The sequence below is a fragment of the Halyomorpha halys genome, unplaced genomic scaffold (genome assembly GCF_000696795.3).
Source record: "Halyomorpha halys isolate HHAL.00 unplaced genomic scaffold, Hhal_1.1 Scaffold1757.1, whole genome shotgun sequence".
Lineage (NCBI taxonomy): Eukaryota > Metazoa > Arthropoda > Insecta > Hemiptera > Pentatomidae > Halyomorpha > Halyomorpha halys.
The window spans coordinates 165,521-185,046 of NW_027111483.1; the positions used below are offsets into that span (position 1 = coordinate 165,521).

The 19,526-nt window shown below is 34.0% G+C and overlaps 1 protein-coding gene across 2 annotated transcripts in view; it reads right to left on the minus strand.

The window, feature by feature from the left end:
• Positions 1-8,645: 8,645 nt before the first annotated feature.
• Positions 8,646-19,526, minus strand: part of LOC106690562 (uncharacterized) — a 39,345-nt gene continuing 28,464 nt past the window's right edge. Inside the window, exons 6-7 of one of the 2 annotated variants that reach the window (XM_014436029.2) lie at positions 15,765-15,823; positions 8,646-9,318 (exon numbers count right to left, since the gene is read on the minus strand). In XM_014436029.2, the coding sequence (XP_014291515.1) occupies positions 8,913-9,318; positions 15,765-15,823 (465 nt within the window). In that variant the 3' untranslated portion in view covers positions 8,646-8,912. Of the gene's footprint in view, positions 9,319-15,441; positions 15,677-15,764; positions 15,824-19,526 lie in introns of those variants that run through there. The other variant, XM_014436031.2, reaches the window with a different exon arrangement.

A 19,526-nucleotide genomic window follows, 5' to 3' on the forward strand; every position in this document is an offset into this window, starting at 1 on the left:
TTTACGAATGATTCTGAATAGTAAAGATTGGAAGCGAACGGAATTCGAAGGTTTATAAGAGCCTTAATGCTCAACTCGGTATGTCCAATAGGCCTTATTATAGTCATGTAGTTCAGTCTTTTGTAATGGATTGGAAGTTTTGACCGTTTGACCGATGCAGTCCAAGGTAATGGACCTGTTCGACAGGAGTAAGAGCAATATTATTAAAGGATACTTTAGGGGAGTCGATAGGTTTACGACGAAGGATAAAGGTGATTTGATGGGATTAATTTTAATCCTCCAATTTAGACACAATTTTTCAAGGGTTGTGATATGGGATTGGAGAGTTTGAAATTCAATTGAAGGGTTATTATTAACTGCGAACAAACAGTTGGATTAAATAAATTAAACCCAATTTAAGAATGTCATACTTAAAGTGTTGTAGGTGTTGACTATGTTGGGTTAATTTACCTCAGTTAACCTTAAAATGATTTACCTTGATTTATCTTATTAACTACCAACATATTTTTACAAATAGATAACTAACTTAAAAGGAAATTAATCTTACAAGAAGAGATCTTAAAGTTGTAAATGACGTTCGTGAACTTGGAATTGCACTGATTGAGAACAATAAACTTCACACAAAAGATGAGGAACATAAACAGTACTTATTGCTGTTAAAAATTCAGAATCTATACAAGTATCCAGATTCTAAAATATAGACATAATGTTTTAAGATGTGATATCTGATGTGCTATTTTATTAATAACTTATTTATTATTATATATATACTATCGGCGAAAGTAAAACTGAAAATAAAGAGAAGGAACAAGACCTGACACTCTTGAACTGCTGTAAAATATTTTATTGAACTGCTTCACTGTTTTTTTTTTTGTTTTTTTTTTTCCCTAGCCCCTATAGAAAATTATATAATTGAAATTTTATATATATACATTTACATTGATTGCTCTTTTACTGGAGCATTGCTCCATTCTAAGGACAGGTTGAGATTTATATTTTTAGGAGTTAATACAAAGTTAAATAGACGAGGTGCTGGGGCACACTTCGTTTTCTGAGGTTTTCCCTACACACTAAAAACTAAAACTAAAGAGTGTCCTTTCACTTCATTTCAATGGGCGGTACATCATTGGCTACGAGGGTGGAGGTCCTGCCAGCGTACTGGAGGGGGCGCTGGTGTCAGTGATTGGAAGAGTGGATTGGTCAGATGTTTGAGGGAGTCGAAGAACTTGAAATGCCTCCGACCAATGAACTCTGGTACTGTAGGTAGTTCGAGGAGCTGATGCAGTTCCGGAGGCTTCTTCTTCCACGATGTAGTGCGGACCATCCTCCGCAACATACTATCCTGGAATCCCTGAAGATGGCGCTGCGTGCCGTCAGAGAGGTATGTGAAGAGTGGTGCTCCGTAGAGAAGTGCCGGCCTCAGAATGCTCTTGTAAGCTTGGAGTTTAAGCCGTAGAGAGAGCGCTGGCAATGTGAGGAGGTGGTTTAGTCTGTAAGACCGCCTTCGTAGAGTTCTCGTTTTCTGGTAGAGGTGAGTGGAGAACTTGAGATGACGGTCCATCTTCACGCCCAGATATGCTATCGAGTTTGAAGGGGAAATGATGGTGTTGTCCAGTTTGAGCGACTTCGGGAGAGTCGATCGCTTGTACTGTTGCTGAGCGAACATTACGCAGTCTGTCTTAGCTGGGTTCATGGTGATGTTTAAATTACCCAGGCGTTGAACAATCCCTTTGCAGACCGCTGCGGCTCGCCCTAGGGCATGTTTGGGGTTCATACTGCTGTTGTAGATGGCGATGTCGTCGGCATAGGCGGCGACCGTAGCTAGTTTGTAATTTGCACCAACTACATCAGCGGTATAAATTGAAAAAAGCACTGGCGATAGAACCACTCCCTGTGGAACTCCGCAGGTCAATGGGATGGAACGAAAAATCTCGTCTCGAACCCGCACAGAGATGGTCCTGTTGTCGAGAAAAGACGCTATTACATTGGTGGCGGGATCTTCTTCCAGCGGATGCCATGGCGCACCGCTATGAGAACACCACCGTGTGGGTCGTGGAGGTCATCGGTGGCTACGTGATAGCCCCTGATAAATGGTTGTCGTCCCTGTATTCTGGTGTCGGTGAGAACAGCTACTGTCGGTTCAGTGAGCGCTTGGAGTGCCTCCACCTCCTCTAGTTTAGGTGCAATACCACAGCAATTATAATTGAGGACCCGAAATGAATTCATGGCGATTTTTGTCCTCTTGATTTCTTTAATGATATCAGACACGAATACCTGCATGTCTCTCATGAGTCGGGAACATAGTTGGCTGAACATCTGATTCATTTGGGTCATCATGAGAAGCTGTGGATCGAATGAGCCCGGTGGTGGGAGTGGGAGGGGTTTCTGGGCTCCCATTTGGTCCGGTTCAGGAGAAGCTGGAGAGTCCGGTACGGGCTCTGGCGCAGGTGCTGCTGTGAGCGGCGGCTTTACTGGGTTCAGTACATCTCTTTATATACATTTCGATCAGCTGATCCCTTCAGTCAGCTCTGACCGTAACTTCCTCCCACCAGTTTACAAACAAGTAAACTAATACTCTACAATAATATAATATAAAAACAAAAACAATAAAGAAAAACTATTTACAACAAAAATACATTCCTATATAAGTAGTAAAAACTGTTCATAGTAAAAACTGACAAGCTCCCTGAAATAAATACTGTATACATAATTTAAATCTAAGGATAAAATTAAAGAACTCTTCATACCATACATAACTAAGCTAAAATGAACAAAACACTATATTTACAAAAGTTAAAATAAATCTTAAAATAAAAAACAATAAATAGAATTACATTAATAACTGATTTTTCCGTAATACAATCTATTAGTGGCTGACAATATAAGAACACTCCAGTTTTTATATGGCCGGAAGTTTTAACTCTTTAATATGGACAGTTCTCCTCTTTTTAGATTCTTTGATACTTTCTACATTAACAATATCGTGTTCTCTAATAATTATCACCCTGAATGGATCATCGTATCGCTGCATCTCCTTACCCCTGTATACGATCGTCCTGATTTTTATCGCTCCCATCATGTCTGTGACCTTTAAATTCTCCCGCGCCACCCTTCTGGATTTTTCCTTTTCCATTCTTCTCCGTGGCTTCTCCCATAACTTTCTTCGAGCAGCATGGTTGTTGTGTATTTCCTCACCGTCCACTGCTGTGCACTAATAATCCCGCCGGTGTCCTCGAAATCCAAAGAGGATCTCAAATGGTGAAAACCTAGTAACGGTGTGTACGGTGATTATATGCCGCTATAGCTTTAGGCATTGCTACATCCGATTCCAATCCTTTGTTGATCTAATATAAGCGAAGGTGGTCGCTCAACGTGCCATGAAGCCGCTCTATGCTTCCTCTGCTCTTGGGGTGCAATGGTGTGTCCCGGTCCATGATATCTGTTCGAATCATGGCACTGTCGAATTTTCTGCCTTAATCTGATGAAAAACGCTTTGGAACTCTGTAGAATTGGATCCACAATTGGAGAGTTGTCAACACTGCTTCCGACGACTTGTCCTGCACCTGGTGCGCCATTGCTGTCTTACTAAAGAGATCAATTATGTTGATCCATTTAAGAGCGGTACATCTGCGGTAGGTATTTCCTGTTGTCTCCCTTTTGGTGGTTGTCTGTCATACATTCTGTGCAGACAAACTTCACAGTTTCCCAACAATTTCTGTGATAGTCTTCTTCATCCCCCACCAAAAGTACCCTCTCTCTCTTTATCGCTTGCAGGGTCTCAGAGATTCCGAGGTTATTTGTTTTGCCCTGATGATATGCTACAGTCACCTCTCTCTGGCGTTCGTCCTTCCGAAGGATTTCCTCCATTAGCCTGCATCGGACGAATGTCCAGTCCATTCCTATATGTTCATCACGCCATGGCCGCTTGATCTTCTCCCAAAAGCGTTTCATTCCCAACGTACATGATGGTGATATTTTTTTCCAGGCTTCGAAGCATTGTACTCCAGCATTCGAATATGCACTATGTTCAACATTGTACATATCTGGTCGTTCTTCACGCCTGGCTGCAACAAAATCGTCGTGATAGTGCTCTTCTCATACTTGTTACATTCAACTTTGACCAATCCAGTGGTTCTCGTCTTCCATATAATCTGCCACCACTTTTCGTTAATGATGTCCTCAACATCCTACATATCTATCGGTCTTCCTTCCTCAGAACTCTCGTTAGACGAAGATTCCTCCTTATCCGTATTCCTCTGCCACATTCTGTTCATCTTCCTCTCTCGGCGTCCATTTTCGTAGAAACTGTCTTCTTCCAACTTGCCCAACTTGGCCAATTCTCTGGAATACACTGTGTAAATGCTGCACGCGATCTTCTTCGTTCTCACTGAACACTAGAAGATCGTCCATATAAATCTGACATATAGATTCGTCAATTCCCCTAAAAACTCGTCCATCAGGCGCTGGAAAGTTATGGGAGCATTTTTGAGGCCAAACGGCATCCTTGTAAATTCATAGCGTCTCTCGCGTAAATGCGTAGCGACGCCATGTGAATGCCGTCTTATGTTGATCATTAGGGTGCATTTTAATTTGATGATGGGTTATTGTTATTATGCGTTATAAGCGCCATAATTTAAATTGGTTATGGGTTATTAAAATGGGTTATTGTCCTAGTGGTACGAGAAAGCAAACCAATTTCCCGAAGTTATTTACAGACAATCTTAATCGTCCACTGGGACGTATTGTCCCACTCAGAGTGAAAGATTTAGGGACCACCCTAATTGACACCCTCAGCTAATGGACTGTTCAAACACAACACTTTGATATTATACTTATTCCAATGACCACTTTTAACTATCATGGGCATGTACAATAAGCTTTTTTCCTTCCAAAACTTGTAGTATACATGCTTATGGTGGTTTTTAACATTCAAAAATGGTTGTTGCGACAATCCTATATTTCCGTTATTTACATGGGCGTACCCAGCGAGGGGTAGAGGAGGCAGCTGCCCTTCCCTCTTGAAGTGAAAAAAATAAAATTATAAGTTCAATGGAAATTTTTTTTTCAGCAAATAATAAAGTTCAAAACAAATAAATAAACTGCGATAATCACATATAATTTTCTTACAATTTTGGTTTCATCTTTTCCGTACTGAAATGTCCATGGCTCCCCCTCCCTACTTGTTTTGATGAATAATCCCTTGCTTACTTACCTACTTAACCTTATTACCTTACCTCAATCCAGATCTTGAACTGAAACAGCAATGACCAGGAATCTTGAGATAATCAAATATCTTTATTTTTATTTTACTTTATTATTATTATTATTTGTATGAGAAAATAATGTTCTTCCTGCGTGTTCAAGTGAATGATAGTCAAAATTTCCATGCGGGGCAAATAAAAAAAAGTGGGATACCTAAGTAGTAACAAAATTGCAGTCCTACCTGCAGATTATAGACTATGGGTCAAAGTATATATCGATAATTTTGGACTTATGACCTATTTAAAATAAAGGATTCAATTGTACAAAACGAACCATTTGTCATTGAGTTATTAATTCCTGAGATACACTGTCAATCCCTCCTGACGCAGGATTAGATAAAACATGGAGGATTATGATATGTTAAACAAATAATATGTAAATAGGAAACTGGCCATATAGTACAAGTGCCCAAGAGGAGAAAAAAAACCCAGCTATTTCACCCCAATTTTTAATCACTTTAATGAAAACTTTGCTATAATTATTAGTTAAAATTTATGAAATGAATCTGCCAAGTATAGGTAGGGGGAATAAATAAATGACGGCTGTATCAAAACGTTAAAAAAAAATAATTTTTTATTCAGAGCTCTATATTTTTAAAACTATCAACAAGACTTGAAAACCTTAGAAAACATCAATTAAAGTTAAGTAAATTTTCTAAAATATGAACTCTAATAGATTCATTAACGTTCAATAGTTCTCAAGACTAAGCAACATTTCATAAAAAACGCACTGAAAAATGAGTAGTTAGTGAATGTTTTTTTGAGAAATCTATATCTAAAAAACCATTCGACGTACAAATGTTTATTAAAACTCAAATTAAAGCTAATTTAATGTACTATAAAGTAGTTTAAGACAGTTTATCTTCGTAATTTTCATGATATTCGGCAAAATGTTGATTTCTAGCTGTTCACACAAAAATTCTGACTTGAGAAAAAATGTATCTCAGGAACCATAAGTTGTACAGATGTCTGCCAGCACTCAAATTAAAAAAGACAGTTAAATTTACTATACAGTAGTTATAAACTAGGTACTTATATAAAAAGGTTCCAACTATTTTTAATTTACAGTACCCATGTAAGAGCTATTATGGGGAAGATGATATGTAGAATTATGTGATTGTTTTGTCTAATTCAGCGTTAGGAGGGATAGACAGTATATCTCAGGAATGTTACGTCCTATACAATTGAATCCTTTATTTTAAATAGATAATAAGTCCAAAATTATCGATATATACTTTGTCCAAGAGTCGATAATCTGCAGATAGGAACTGCAATTCTTTTAGCAATTAGGTATTCCACTTTTTTTTATCGGACCTTTTTTTATCTAGTTATAAATTACTTTATAGTACATTTAACTAGCTTTAATTTGAGTGCTGGCAGAAATCTTATAGTTCCTGAGATATATTTTTCATAAATCAAATTTTTTTGTGAATAGCTAAAAATCAACATTTAGTTGAATACCACGAAAAATACTGCTCCTACGAAGATAAATGTAAGAAACTACTTTATAGTACATTAGCTTTAATTTGAGTGTTAATATACATTTGTACGCCGAATGGTTACTGAGATATAGATTTCTCAAAAAAAAATTCACAACCTACTCATTTTTTTTAACCTTTTGCTATATCCTGAGAACTATTGAACGTAAATAGCTCTAGTAAGTCTAATATTTTAGGAAATTTACTCATCTGTTAATAATGTTCTAGTCGGTTTTCATATTCTAATGATAATTTTAATGATATGGAGCTCCAAATGAAAAATTAATTTTTTTAAACGTTTTGAAACAGTCGCCATTTTGTATTACCCCTATCTATACTTGGCAGACTCATCAATTTTGACTAGTAATTAATCATTATTTTTATTAAAATAAACAAAAATTGGGGTGAAATAACTTCCTTTTTGTCACCCCGGCTCTTGGACTATTTGGAAGGGGAGGAGAGAGAGAGTGAGGGAAGCTCTCATTGTGGTCAGCCAGTCCATCAGACCACGTTGACAGGAATTTGGAAAAGGTTCGCCGAACATTTTCACAAGGGTCATTCTGTGCGATAATTTGGTCCGTGCTAAACATCGAAGGAAATCAAAACAATGAACCTACATATGGGCGTCTAATGTTAATTAGTTATATTATAAAGATTCCTACTATAAGATTGAAAATTCCTCCTGATATTTCTTTTTTAAATTTATAAAATCACTATTTAGTCCTAAACTGCGTATTAAATTTAATTTTTTTTTCCCGCGCAAAAAAGTCACCATTACTGTTTTGGCATGACGTAAGATCGATATACCTTCTTACCTTATTTGGTGAATACGTATGAAATTGTCATAATAGAACAATGTGCCTGTCTGAGAACTTTAGAAGTCTTCGTATATTCGTTTGTTAACCAACTGATTTTATTTTTCAGATAAAATCTAAATGCTTTGTAATAATAACACCAAGAAAATTATCATTATGAAGCTGCACTACATCCCAATATATTTAGAGCAAGTCTCGCCAAGGCATTCTCTAGAATAAATCGTCGGTTTTCTCCGTTATTAGTTCCTGCCTTCCAATTTCTGATGCCAAACAGTTTACTCGCAGCGGTAGCCATACAATCTTGCCAACGCCAACATGGTCATCCATGTTTCGCCCGTTTCAAGGAAATGATTTTATAATTATGTTTCTGACCTCAACCAATCCCAAATTTCATGTATGGTTAAATACCAGTATTTTCATCGTTGTAACATTGTACCTATTTGACCCTACAATAGCTAAACAAGAGTAATCCCAAAATTAATCTCTTATATTTTTAAAAAATATTAAAATCTGTTTATTAACTCTGTTACTGTAGCCGTGAATCAATCCTGTGGGTTAGGGAATACTCTTAGAGTACATTTAGCCTAAGATCTATAATCGGGGAAAAAACCTGGTGGTTGAGCGTGATCGTGAACAAACCACCTCCTTTTACGTCGTTGGCCCCGTTTTACTGGATTCATAATGAGGTGTAGATAGTTGACCGTAGATTAATGATTGGAGAAGTTTGTCGGGGGGTGCGGTCAGCAAAGAACAACATAAATAAACAAAACCAAATTTATTTATTTTATGCCGACGTTTCGACCTGAGTTTCAGGTCTTCATCAGGGGTTATGGCGTAGAGTTGCAGGCCTACCTTCTACGGTCAATCATAATACTTTAAGTGCGGTTTTTGATCAGCGGTTCTGCAAGGAGGCGATTTGTTCAAGATCACACTCCACTGCCAGATTTTCCTTAATTTAGGTTGCCCACTTAATAAAGGCTAGGCGGACCCGAGGGCCTCCGAACCCACAGGGTTGACTCACGTCTACAGTCGTAAATATGCTCTGCATGGACTGATTATTATCATTTAGAAGGAATAAATGAATTTCTAACTCACATTATAATTATTATAATTAAATATATAATAACAATTATTTACATGTCTACTTAAGAAAATTATAATTTCAAAATTCAGTCAATTGATTGGAATAATTGAATATAAAATCAGGTGCGTTTCTGAATAAATAATGGTAAGAAGTTTTTATAATGTACTTCGCGGCCAAATGGCTGTCTTGGTTGTGTCTGCGTATCTACATTTGTTGAAACTGTAGTTTGTATATATACTCATTCTGTTTTCAGTTTATTCAACAAATTTATTACTTAGTACCTATTTTGCATATCTGGAATTTTTGGCCGCACTTGGCGCAGAGGCTTTATGGTCAAGATGGCTTCCTGAAGGGAGTTGGGCCTGGTGGGATTGGATTCTCTCCTCTCCCTCTGGACCGCTTTGGGCTGCGACCTGCTGGGTCCAGGGCTGCTGCGGGGATCACCGTCCCACTCCCGCGAGGGCCGAGGTTCCGTGTAGCTGAAGGCGTCCCTAAAGCTCGGCCTCTGTTTCAGCTCTTCCCTTGCGCCGAAGGCTGCCCTATCCCTCCGGGTCGAATCTTGGTTCCAGTGGTCCCGTGCTGGTTCGGTGGTGTTGAACTTATGGTTCCTCCATAGAGACCTCCCCACACCAGGCCACCTACTCACGGCTGTATGAGCTGGTAAGCCTCTTTCGTCTTCCCTTCAACAAGTAACAAATTAAACTTATTCATTATGATATTGATCATTAAAAAAATTTGTCACAACACCCATTCAAAGTGGCAGCAAGAAATAATTACCCAAGCTAAATATTGACTTTACATTTAAATTAGGATGAAATGAGGTTGAAAATATTTGTTTATGGACACTTTCTTCTGTGCTGGAAAATTGGTGAATCCTTAGACCCGCGTCCTCAGGATTCGTTACATTATTTAAATTGATTGTAAAGATAGGCAAAAATCAACTTCAAATAACCACGGAAAAGCCGACCTATGATACTATAGAAACCATTATGGAGGTTACTAAATAATCCACCCACGACTGCTTGGTAATTAGTAGTTACGATGGCGAGTAATTAAAAAAAACAGAAAGTGAGTCAAGTGAAGAACGTTATCAAGCTGATATAAATGATGAAATACCCGAGAAGAATCGATCAATCATTGAATTTAATAGAAAAAAAGTGGCAATCTTAGTAAACAGTTCTCTTTAATGATTAATGCAACTTTAATAAATTTGAAAAATATGGGAAGAATTATATTAGGAGGTAAACAAATTAAAACGAATTTACGTACGTTCCAGAGTAAAACAAGGATGTGCTTTTGTTACAGTTTGATTTAAGGAGTTGAAAAAGTTGTGTCCGGATTAATAGCATTTAAAAAGCAGATGGATACAACCTAAAAGGCACCCATTACCTGATGGAGATTGAAAATTTTTACATATTATAATAAGACAGGGACCCTAAGTACATCGTGAAGTTCCACTCCCAGTTGCCGACAGTTAAAGGAGCAGTGACCTACAACCTGAGAAACCCAACCTCACCCCGAAGACTGAAGCCCAGACTGCTGAAGAACATTCTTTTATACATTTTTAATAAATATAAAATTAATTCATAGTCACACTACCTCTATTTACATATTATTATTATTCATTTTATTTATTCATTTTTTTTTTCCTCTCTTTTCTTCTCTCTTCCCTTTTTCAAATTAACTTGTTTCTTTTTACTATTAGAAGACAATTGTTTGTTTTATTTAAGGGTACCAATATCATTATTTTTTGTTATTTATTTTACTTTCCTCTTTTATTAAGAAGCATTATTCTTATCTCTTTCTTTTCTTTTTTTTCCTTTTAATAAGAACATTGTATATAGTTAGGGGTGTCATTTGTATGACTATACCCCCTCATAATCAACAAAAAAAATATATAATATAAGTTATATCAACCATGTAAGGCCCACCAGGCCGATCTGGTATAAAAATAAAATAATAATAATAATATAACTACACCGTGACTTCCGTTTTACAAGGATCTATCTGCTATAACCATTATATTGAGAAACAGAACTTCAAACGTACTATTGACAGTCGTCTCTAAGGAACTACAGTGCTGTCTAATTTTTCAACCTATGTTACTGCAATTAATTTGAAAAGCCTTGTGACTTATTTATAATGGGAAACAATTTTTCCAATATTGTTAGAACCAAGAGAAGACGACACCTAAGGCCACATATTCCCTTCTGTCAATACATCAAATGAGCACCACTGAACATGCGAGGTAAGGCCGGGGGGGGGGGGGGCGAGCAGCCCTGCTCCACTTCAGCTCTTGGCCGCTTTGATAATGCAATAAAAAAAAGGTTCCCAACCCATCCCAAAAGCCCACATCTAAATAATTGAAATTGCATTTCACATTCTAAAGCATTCTATCTGGAAGAACGACTTCCCTCCAAAAGAAAAAAAGTTTAAACAATTTTTGCAGGAAGAATATTGTAAAATCATACCAGAGTTTTTACATCATGTTTCTTTCATTAAAAAAGCCTTCCTTTACAAAATTGTTCAATACAATGCTAAAAAATATGCACAAATATTTTTATAAACGTAGGTTTTTATTTATATATTAGGTTCTAGTTGAAAGGCTCGGTTCAAGAATATGATAAGCCCCAATGTAAATATTTCTGTAAAGGGGTTTCACGAAAACTTAAAATTCATATCCCACAATATTATAGATAAGTATTTTGGAATTATGGAGTTAGAAAAACACTATAAACCGCATTATATAAAAGCAAAGGTTATAACAAAATAAACCCATTCTGGCTCCATGCCATTCAATTGCTTTTTATATGTGTAAATGAAAAGAATGAGAAATATTGTGTAATCTTATTTAATTTTAATAAATTTAGCTCGTTTAATTAATTATTAAATAGTCACTGTTTGTATTGATCCATATTTAATGTAGTATAAAAGGCATATTGAAGGAATGGAATAAGAAGCAATGAAAAATCAGAAATCGAGTTGTTTGAAATTAAATTTTATACAAAAGTCCAAAGAAAAATTATCGTTTTAAAATAAACAAAAAACTTAAATATAGTCAGATAAAACTGTACCCAATCTTTTAGATACTCTGAAGAAAAATTAAAGATTTCAAATAATCAAACGAATCAATTCATGCTATGAAAATAATTGAAAAAGAATCTTTAAATTGAGTAGTTAATTCCAAAAACAGGAAAAAAAAAACACCCAACGTTTGTTTGAACAATATAATTTGTGTTTTTTAGAAATTAGCTGCTCAATTGTAACTGAAAATCAAAATAAACAGCTCGTACATCCATACCTAACAGTAACGTATAATAACTATTTTAAAATCTTAATAGAACAATGTAATGAAATAAGAAATGAAAGGAATGGGGTCAATCACAGAAACTGTTCCAACGGTTCTTCTAATCAATGGGCAGTGTGTTGCCTCTTTGATAAAAGTCTCAACAGCATACAAAATGATAAGATAGCAGAAACATGTGTACTATTTTAACCACTGTGATAAAATAGCAAAAAACGATATGTTAAGGAAAGTAACCGAACTACTTCATATTGTACGTATTAATATAACTTTAATAACATAATAATCACTTTCCACAAAAAAGAATTGCAAAAATAATGTAAATTAGCTTAGCTTTAATAGTGTGACACGTGAAAAAAGTATTGATTTCAATTAGGATTGGACGTATTTCATAGATAGTACAGAAGATTGGGTTTACTTTCCCATCTGGTCTCGTCCAGCATACTCGTCCCAGAGGTAATAAGGTCGTTACAAAATAGCGTCAGCTTACGGTTCAATCTATAATATACTAGTATTGTCACTATCAATGCAAAGCGTAGATTACCATTACAGTATTATAACCTGAGACAACGTAATGATGTCCCAACAACATCCTATTAAAACTTTAGAAGAGTTATTAGTAGTATAAGATTAGAAACGAATGATCAGAATCAGAGTGTCAAGATAGAGGCAGAGAAAGAGGACATTTATACAAAATATATTCCTTACTTAGATGAAAAATAAAGACGATTTTTGGTGAAATGGGTTTGACTTGGAAGTAGAAGAACCACTAATAATTTTTTGGAGGGACTGAGTATTGATAGGAACCAGTTTCAGAGCATGGGGGAAACCATCATTCTGGACTCATGGGAATCCTACATCATCATTTGAATTAGACCTTGCCTGGGTATTGTCAACTCAATGAGATGAAAGGGGATAAAAAAAAAATCTGATTCCACTGGTCTCCACTCATTCTCTCTAATCCCTTTTAATATTATATACTGAACTAAACAATGTCCTGTGTATTAGCAACTCAGCAGCCGATCGCAATTTTTTTAATTTTATCCTTCCAATTTCACATCTTTTATTTGTAGCAAAATGATCTCAGAAATAAAAACTTGATGGAAACATATTTACCATCATTGAGTTCTTTCTTTAGTTGCTTATTCTTTAGAAAAAGTCGGTTAACTACAAAGGTAGTGTAATCTTCATTAATGTCTTAATACTGAATAGTGAAATATTACATGATATTTTATATTAATCGAGGTAAGCCTTTTTGTCTTAGAAAGGCAGTACTATCCTTAATCATTGTTCAAGAAATTACAACCATTCTCCCAATTAATAAGTGCTTACCTCGACTTTTCATAAGAGTGAGGGATTTTCAGCTTTCAATGAGCCAAAAAATCAAACTTTCGGCTATTAATAGCTTACAGATGAGTCATTTTTAAATAAACTGCCACTTCTTTTTCTTTGGAATGTTGAAAAAATTATATATGTATATAAAATCATTGGAGACTTACCTAAAAGTCCACGAAAGTGTTGTACAAGTACCGAGGAAAGTTCAGTTGAAGCTGTACTGCCAGCTAGCTAATAAGCTTCAATAAAATAAATATTAATTACACATCATTGATGACCCTGATATGGACCTGACGTAAGAAAAGTTTAATAGATTGCCAATCGGGAACAAAACGGTCGGTAGTAGTGTCGAGTTGCGAGGATTGTCCTTGAGTAGTGTGTGGCTTTTGTCCTAACTTTCGAATAATCCTCTGAGTAGTCCTGGAGAATAAAGTTGGATGGTAAACGACACAGGCATTAATTTGGATGCAACTTTTCTCGAAATATACAAACTCAGGTTTTGAGGAGAGAGAATGGTTATTTTTTTTCCTTCATGAGCGTCACATGTTTTTTTAAAATACTCACTCCGTTATTGTTTTCTTTTTAAGTGACCTCTGCCTGGTCATTCCTGACAGACAGGTGGAGGAGGAGGAGGGTTATCTATAGTTAACTAGCCTATTTTAACCATGGTGGGAGGGTCAAATTTTCATTCGTGAAACCACCACGAACTAAAGTTCAAACTCCTCAGATCGGATTCGCACCAGCGCCGCTGCAGTTACGAGACTTCCATCGCGACGCCTTCATTCCATACGTTACAAGCGGCCTTTCACCATTTAAACTTTTAAACTTTTTTTTTTTTATTATCTAGTAATTTATGAAAAACGGGGAGAGTTATCTACCGGTAACCAACCAAACTAACTTGAGTGAGAGAAGGGGGGGGGGGATAAAGATTTCATTTCGAGAGGCCAATGCGTCATTAAAATCAATCCCCCAAGGCCGGATTCGAACCGGCACCGCTGCAGATTGGAGATTGCTAATGTGATGCCTCCCTTTGCTACTAATGAACTCTCCCCACTTAGACTGTCAATAAGGATTTTCCAAGGCTAGATGCTTGTCTTTAAACTAAAAAGCTGACCTCCACTGTTTTTCCCACTCCCATGTAGGCTAGTCCATTAGTCCGCCATTTGCCAAACCACGCTCGAAGTAATGTTTTTCTTTCCTTTTCTACGCGTATCCTCCCGGTTCATCTTCTACGGCACCCTATGCTTCTCGATTAGAACTAAGCTCCTTCGGCTGTAACGATCTCATTCTTTAACCGGCTTCTATTATCAGAGATGTATATGAGAGCAAAGTGATAGGATCTCGAAGAGTCCCGCATTTTTGGAGTTACGAGTTTTCAGACTGACCATAGTTGTTGTACATAAATGTAACATATAAGTCCATCGATTATGTAGTACTATTATATTTTATTTAACTTTAATTTGAATTATCTATGTTTTGTCTACTTTCTATCATTTAATTTATTTATTTTTTGTTTTTAAATGTACTATAAATGGATGCGCATATCACTAGTGTATATACAATGTGATAGATTCAAAATTTTTCCCAATAAAAATAATGAATAACAGCCATATATATCTTGCTAGGATTCAAATCATTTATTCCTTTTCCTCAATTTGAATTCTTGAACCATAAAACAATTAATTACTCATTAACAATTTTTGAAAATGACCTAAGATCAGTAATATAAGGCGTTTTTGTAGCATAATTAAGCAATTTTACCTACTATAATTTTAAAAAAATATTGTATACCATAAACACTAGTTCATTGAATATCTCATCTTAACTAACACATTCATACACCGATAATATTCTATCCATTTATGATTAAAATAAACTGCCACCATGTCATTAATGACAATAAAATTCTAAAAGCACAAGATGTTTCTATTTAAAATGAAATGTTGTAAGCATACGGGCAACAGCCTTGCTGTAAAGGCATGTATGCAATATATAAATAGAATAAAAATATACTCAAATATAAACTAATTATTTGAATATTTTGTTTGATGGTCAAGATAGCTTAAATCAATATACACAAATCAAATATAGGGCTTGTTCAATAAAGGGGATGCAATAAATGGATTCGTCGAAGGGTGTGGAAATAGATAGACTGCACATGATACTCTTGTGCGTCAATTGTTATATAGTATTTATTGATTTAAATAGGCTGTATTTCTTGGACAATTTTTCTTTCAATTCTACTTTATTAACGTAAATATGTGAATATAACCATTTTAATAAATGCACATACTGATTTCTTTGCTTTGCAAAAATATAAACAATGGTTTCAGAATCTCCCAAAAACTTGCTGGTTTCTCCGAGAAGGTAATGGACCTCGCCTCGAAATATTTCTTAAGCTAGAATTTTTGGATTTTCAATTATAATCAATATATATATATAGAATTAAATTAATAAATATATATTTATACCAGAACGTTTCCTTACTCGTAAACTGAATTAATATTTCCATTCATCCTGTTCTTGTCTTCATCCAGTTTCCTGCACTGAAAGAAATTAAAACAAGACAAATTAAATAATGCAATAACAAGACAAATTAAATAATGCAATATTAAACTAAATGGTTTAGGTCAAGAATGTAACAGGATAAAATTTTGAAGAAAATTAGAGTTTACTTCAAAGGATAATTTTGTTTTTCTTTTTTCTTTTCGGTAAGGACCGTAGTGAAATAGCATTAGAATTTTGATTATGTAATATAATAAAAAATTCAACTTCATAGTTCAAAATAAAAGCATACATATTAAATTATCTCTTCTAAGGTACATTTTATAATCAGGTGCTTCACATTTTATTCTTCAAATATAGAATCTGCTATAAAAAGCATCATATTGAAAGAAGAACTTAGAGAAAACTATACAATCTCTATGTTTTTTATTTCAATAATAAGTGATAACATGCTCATAAATTTAATACAGCTGGGAGTTTTTAAAAATTTTTTCTTTGAGGTAAAGCCAGAGAATTACTTGAGTACTGTTTCACTAATTTTTTTCCCCCAATTTTATAGACCACATGGGATAACTTTATTATATTATACAACAATGCAAAAGATCTGTCTTTTAGTACTTCATGTACTTCATTAACTGATCATATTTCCTCTAATCACTCACTCTTCTAGTCTTTTAATAATGAATAAAATCGATAAAAATAAACATACATATATGTTTATACATATGTGGTTATATGATTTGCTAGTAAACCAAAGAAAGAGATATCTCTGATTTCATTTAAGAGGTGGGAATGGTGACACAATGTGATAAAATGTGCAAATATTATTCAATTGTTTGGGTGATAAACTTATTTCTCTAATTTTTTTATACAGTTCATATTGAAATATGCAAGTTTTGTTTTTTGATAATATTATTAGTACATGATTACTTTAGTTCATTATAGTGAAATTATGATTTGGATTATTTAAGATAAAAAAGCTGTCTATGATGTTGTGTACATTAAATATTACATATATGTGAATGAATAAACTGAGAGGGAGATTATTTTCTATAATGAAGTTTTTCTTAGAGAGAAGTAGATTTTGATTATTAAATCATAAATTTGAAGAAAATTGATAAGATAATCATATAACAAGCTGCTTAGAGAAAAGGTGTTCACACATAGTTCGGTTCAGTGTTTGTAACAATTGTAGAAATGTTAAAAAAAAAAACATAAGGAAATGTAGTTTTATAGAGTTGAATAGCTCCGGGGTACGAACATGAAAAGCTAAATGACGATATTTGTTTAGTACAGCAGTTTTTAAAAAAAAAAACTTATTTAATATCTTATATAGTTCCTATTCCTTATTAAAGATAAACACTTGGGGATTATGTTATTAGACAAACTAATACAATGAATAACTTTATAGAGATACAAAGGAGTTATTTCGCACAAAATTGTTGCTAAGAGAAAATGCAAACATAAATTATCAAGAAAATCGCCTATAAATTATTGATGATAAGAAAATGGACCAATACAAAAAAGATGATGCAGTGGATAAAGAAAGGAAGGATGCAAAAAATAAAAGAAAATATCGAACCAACTTGCTAGGCTATGTATTTATGAGGACCCTTTAAAAACCTCAATAACTGCTATCCTCACATTATAAGGTTAAATTCTTACCAATTATATAATAGATAAGAATAAATCCAATATATTTTCCATTCTTAAGTGCAGTCGATATTTTTTTCTATTTTAAGATTACTTTTCCATTTTTAATAATACATCCTATAATTGTATGTGTATATTATTGCACTGATAAATTTGTATGCTATTTGTATTCAATTTCATCTTATTGTTTTAATTAAAATTAATGCATTTTTTAAAGATATTTACTGATTTAACACGAGAAAACGTACAAATTTTTAAAAATGTACATAAGGTAATTCTAAACATAAAAAGGATATAGAAATAAAGGAAAATGCCGAGGAATTTGGGAACAAAAACATATCGTAAAATTCCTCTAGATTTTCCAAGTCTTGACAAAAAGAAATTAGCCTGTCGGAAGATATTACGCCAAAAAAAAAGGACAAGAAAAAGGGAATAAAAACTTTTAAAGGTTTTGTTTAGCTCTAATGAAAATAATGTATAACAAATTTAAAGAAGAGGCCACTATGAAACAATATTTGTATCAAATATTTAATATTAAACATTTTTATGTTGTGAATGAGATGTATAAAAAGAATACTTATTTGTGTAAAATAGATGCTAGTTTCAAATTGGACAAATTAAAGTTATTAAGGATACAAATAACCAACTCAATTTCCAAGGGTCATAAACAAACAACATCCAAGTAGAAAACTAAGCGCTTAGTAAGAAGCACATGTAAAGAACGCTCATTAAAGATTTGTGATATTTTTTTGTTTTTATGACTTAATATACTCAAAATGATACTATTATTTTAAATAATGACAAACCAAATAAAAAAAAATTAAATGTAAATAAAAAAGTGTTAAAATGATTAAAGTTAAATCATAGCAAATGCACAGGTACAAATAAAAATGTACTACTTTCAAAGACGTCGCTGTGGAGGGTAATAGTACAAGAGCCGAGAAGAAAAACAGGCAGTTATCTCACTCCAATTTTTGATTACTTTAATGAAAACTATTTATAATTACTAGTCAAAATTGATGAGTCTGCCAAGTATAGGTAGGGGGAATAAAAAATGGCGGCTGTTTCAAAACCTTAATTTTTCATTCGGAACTCTATGTCCTAAAAACTACCAACAAGACTAGAAAATCTAAGGGAACATTATTTAAAGAAGAGTAAATTTGCTGAAATATTAGCCCTAAAAGAGCTATTTACGTCCAATAGTTCTCGAAATATAGCTTTTTAAAAAGCAAAATTTCATAAAAATGTACTGAAAGATTAGTAGTTAGTTAATTTATTTTGAGAAATCTATATCTCAGGAACTATGTGACGTACAACAGATGTCTATTAGCACTTAAATTAAATTAAAGCTAGAATAATGGACTATAAAGAAGTTTATGACCTTTACCTTCGTAGGAATAGTAGTTTTCATGATATTTGCTTAAATAAATTGATGTTTAGTTGTTCGGACCATAAGTTTGATTTATGAAAAACTTCATTTCAGAAACCATTTGACGTACAGATGTCTGCCAGCACTCAAATTAAAGCTCGTTAAATTTACTATAGTTAATAATCTTTATTTTAGTAGGAGTAGGAGTAGTAGTTGTTCGTATAAAATGTTGGAATTTTGAAAAAATATATATCTAGATCCATAAGACTCACATATGTCTGTCAACACTCAAAATAAAGAAAATTTAACTGACTATAGAGTAGTTTATTACAGTTATCTTCGTAGGGGTAGTAGTTTTTATGATATTCACATATGAATATAAATTTGGCAAATAAAAATATGTTCGAACAATTATAAATCAATTTATATTAGCAAATTTCATGAAAACTATTACTCCTACGAAGATAAACATCATAAACTACTTTATAGCTCATTAAATAAACTAGCTTTAATTTGAATGCTAATAGACATCTGTACGTCACATGGTTTTTGAGATATAGGTTTTTCAAAATAAATTCACTAACTACTGATTTTTCAGTACGTCCCACACAACATTTTTATGAAATGTTGCTTTTTCAAAAGCTATATCTCGAGAATTATTTAACGTAAATAACTCTTTTAGGGCTCATATTTTAGCAAATTTGCTCATCTTTAAATGACGT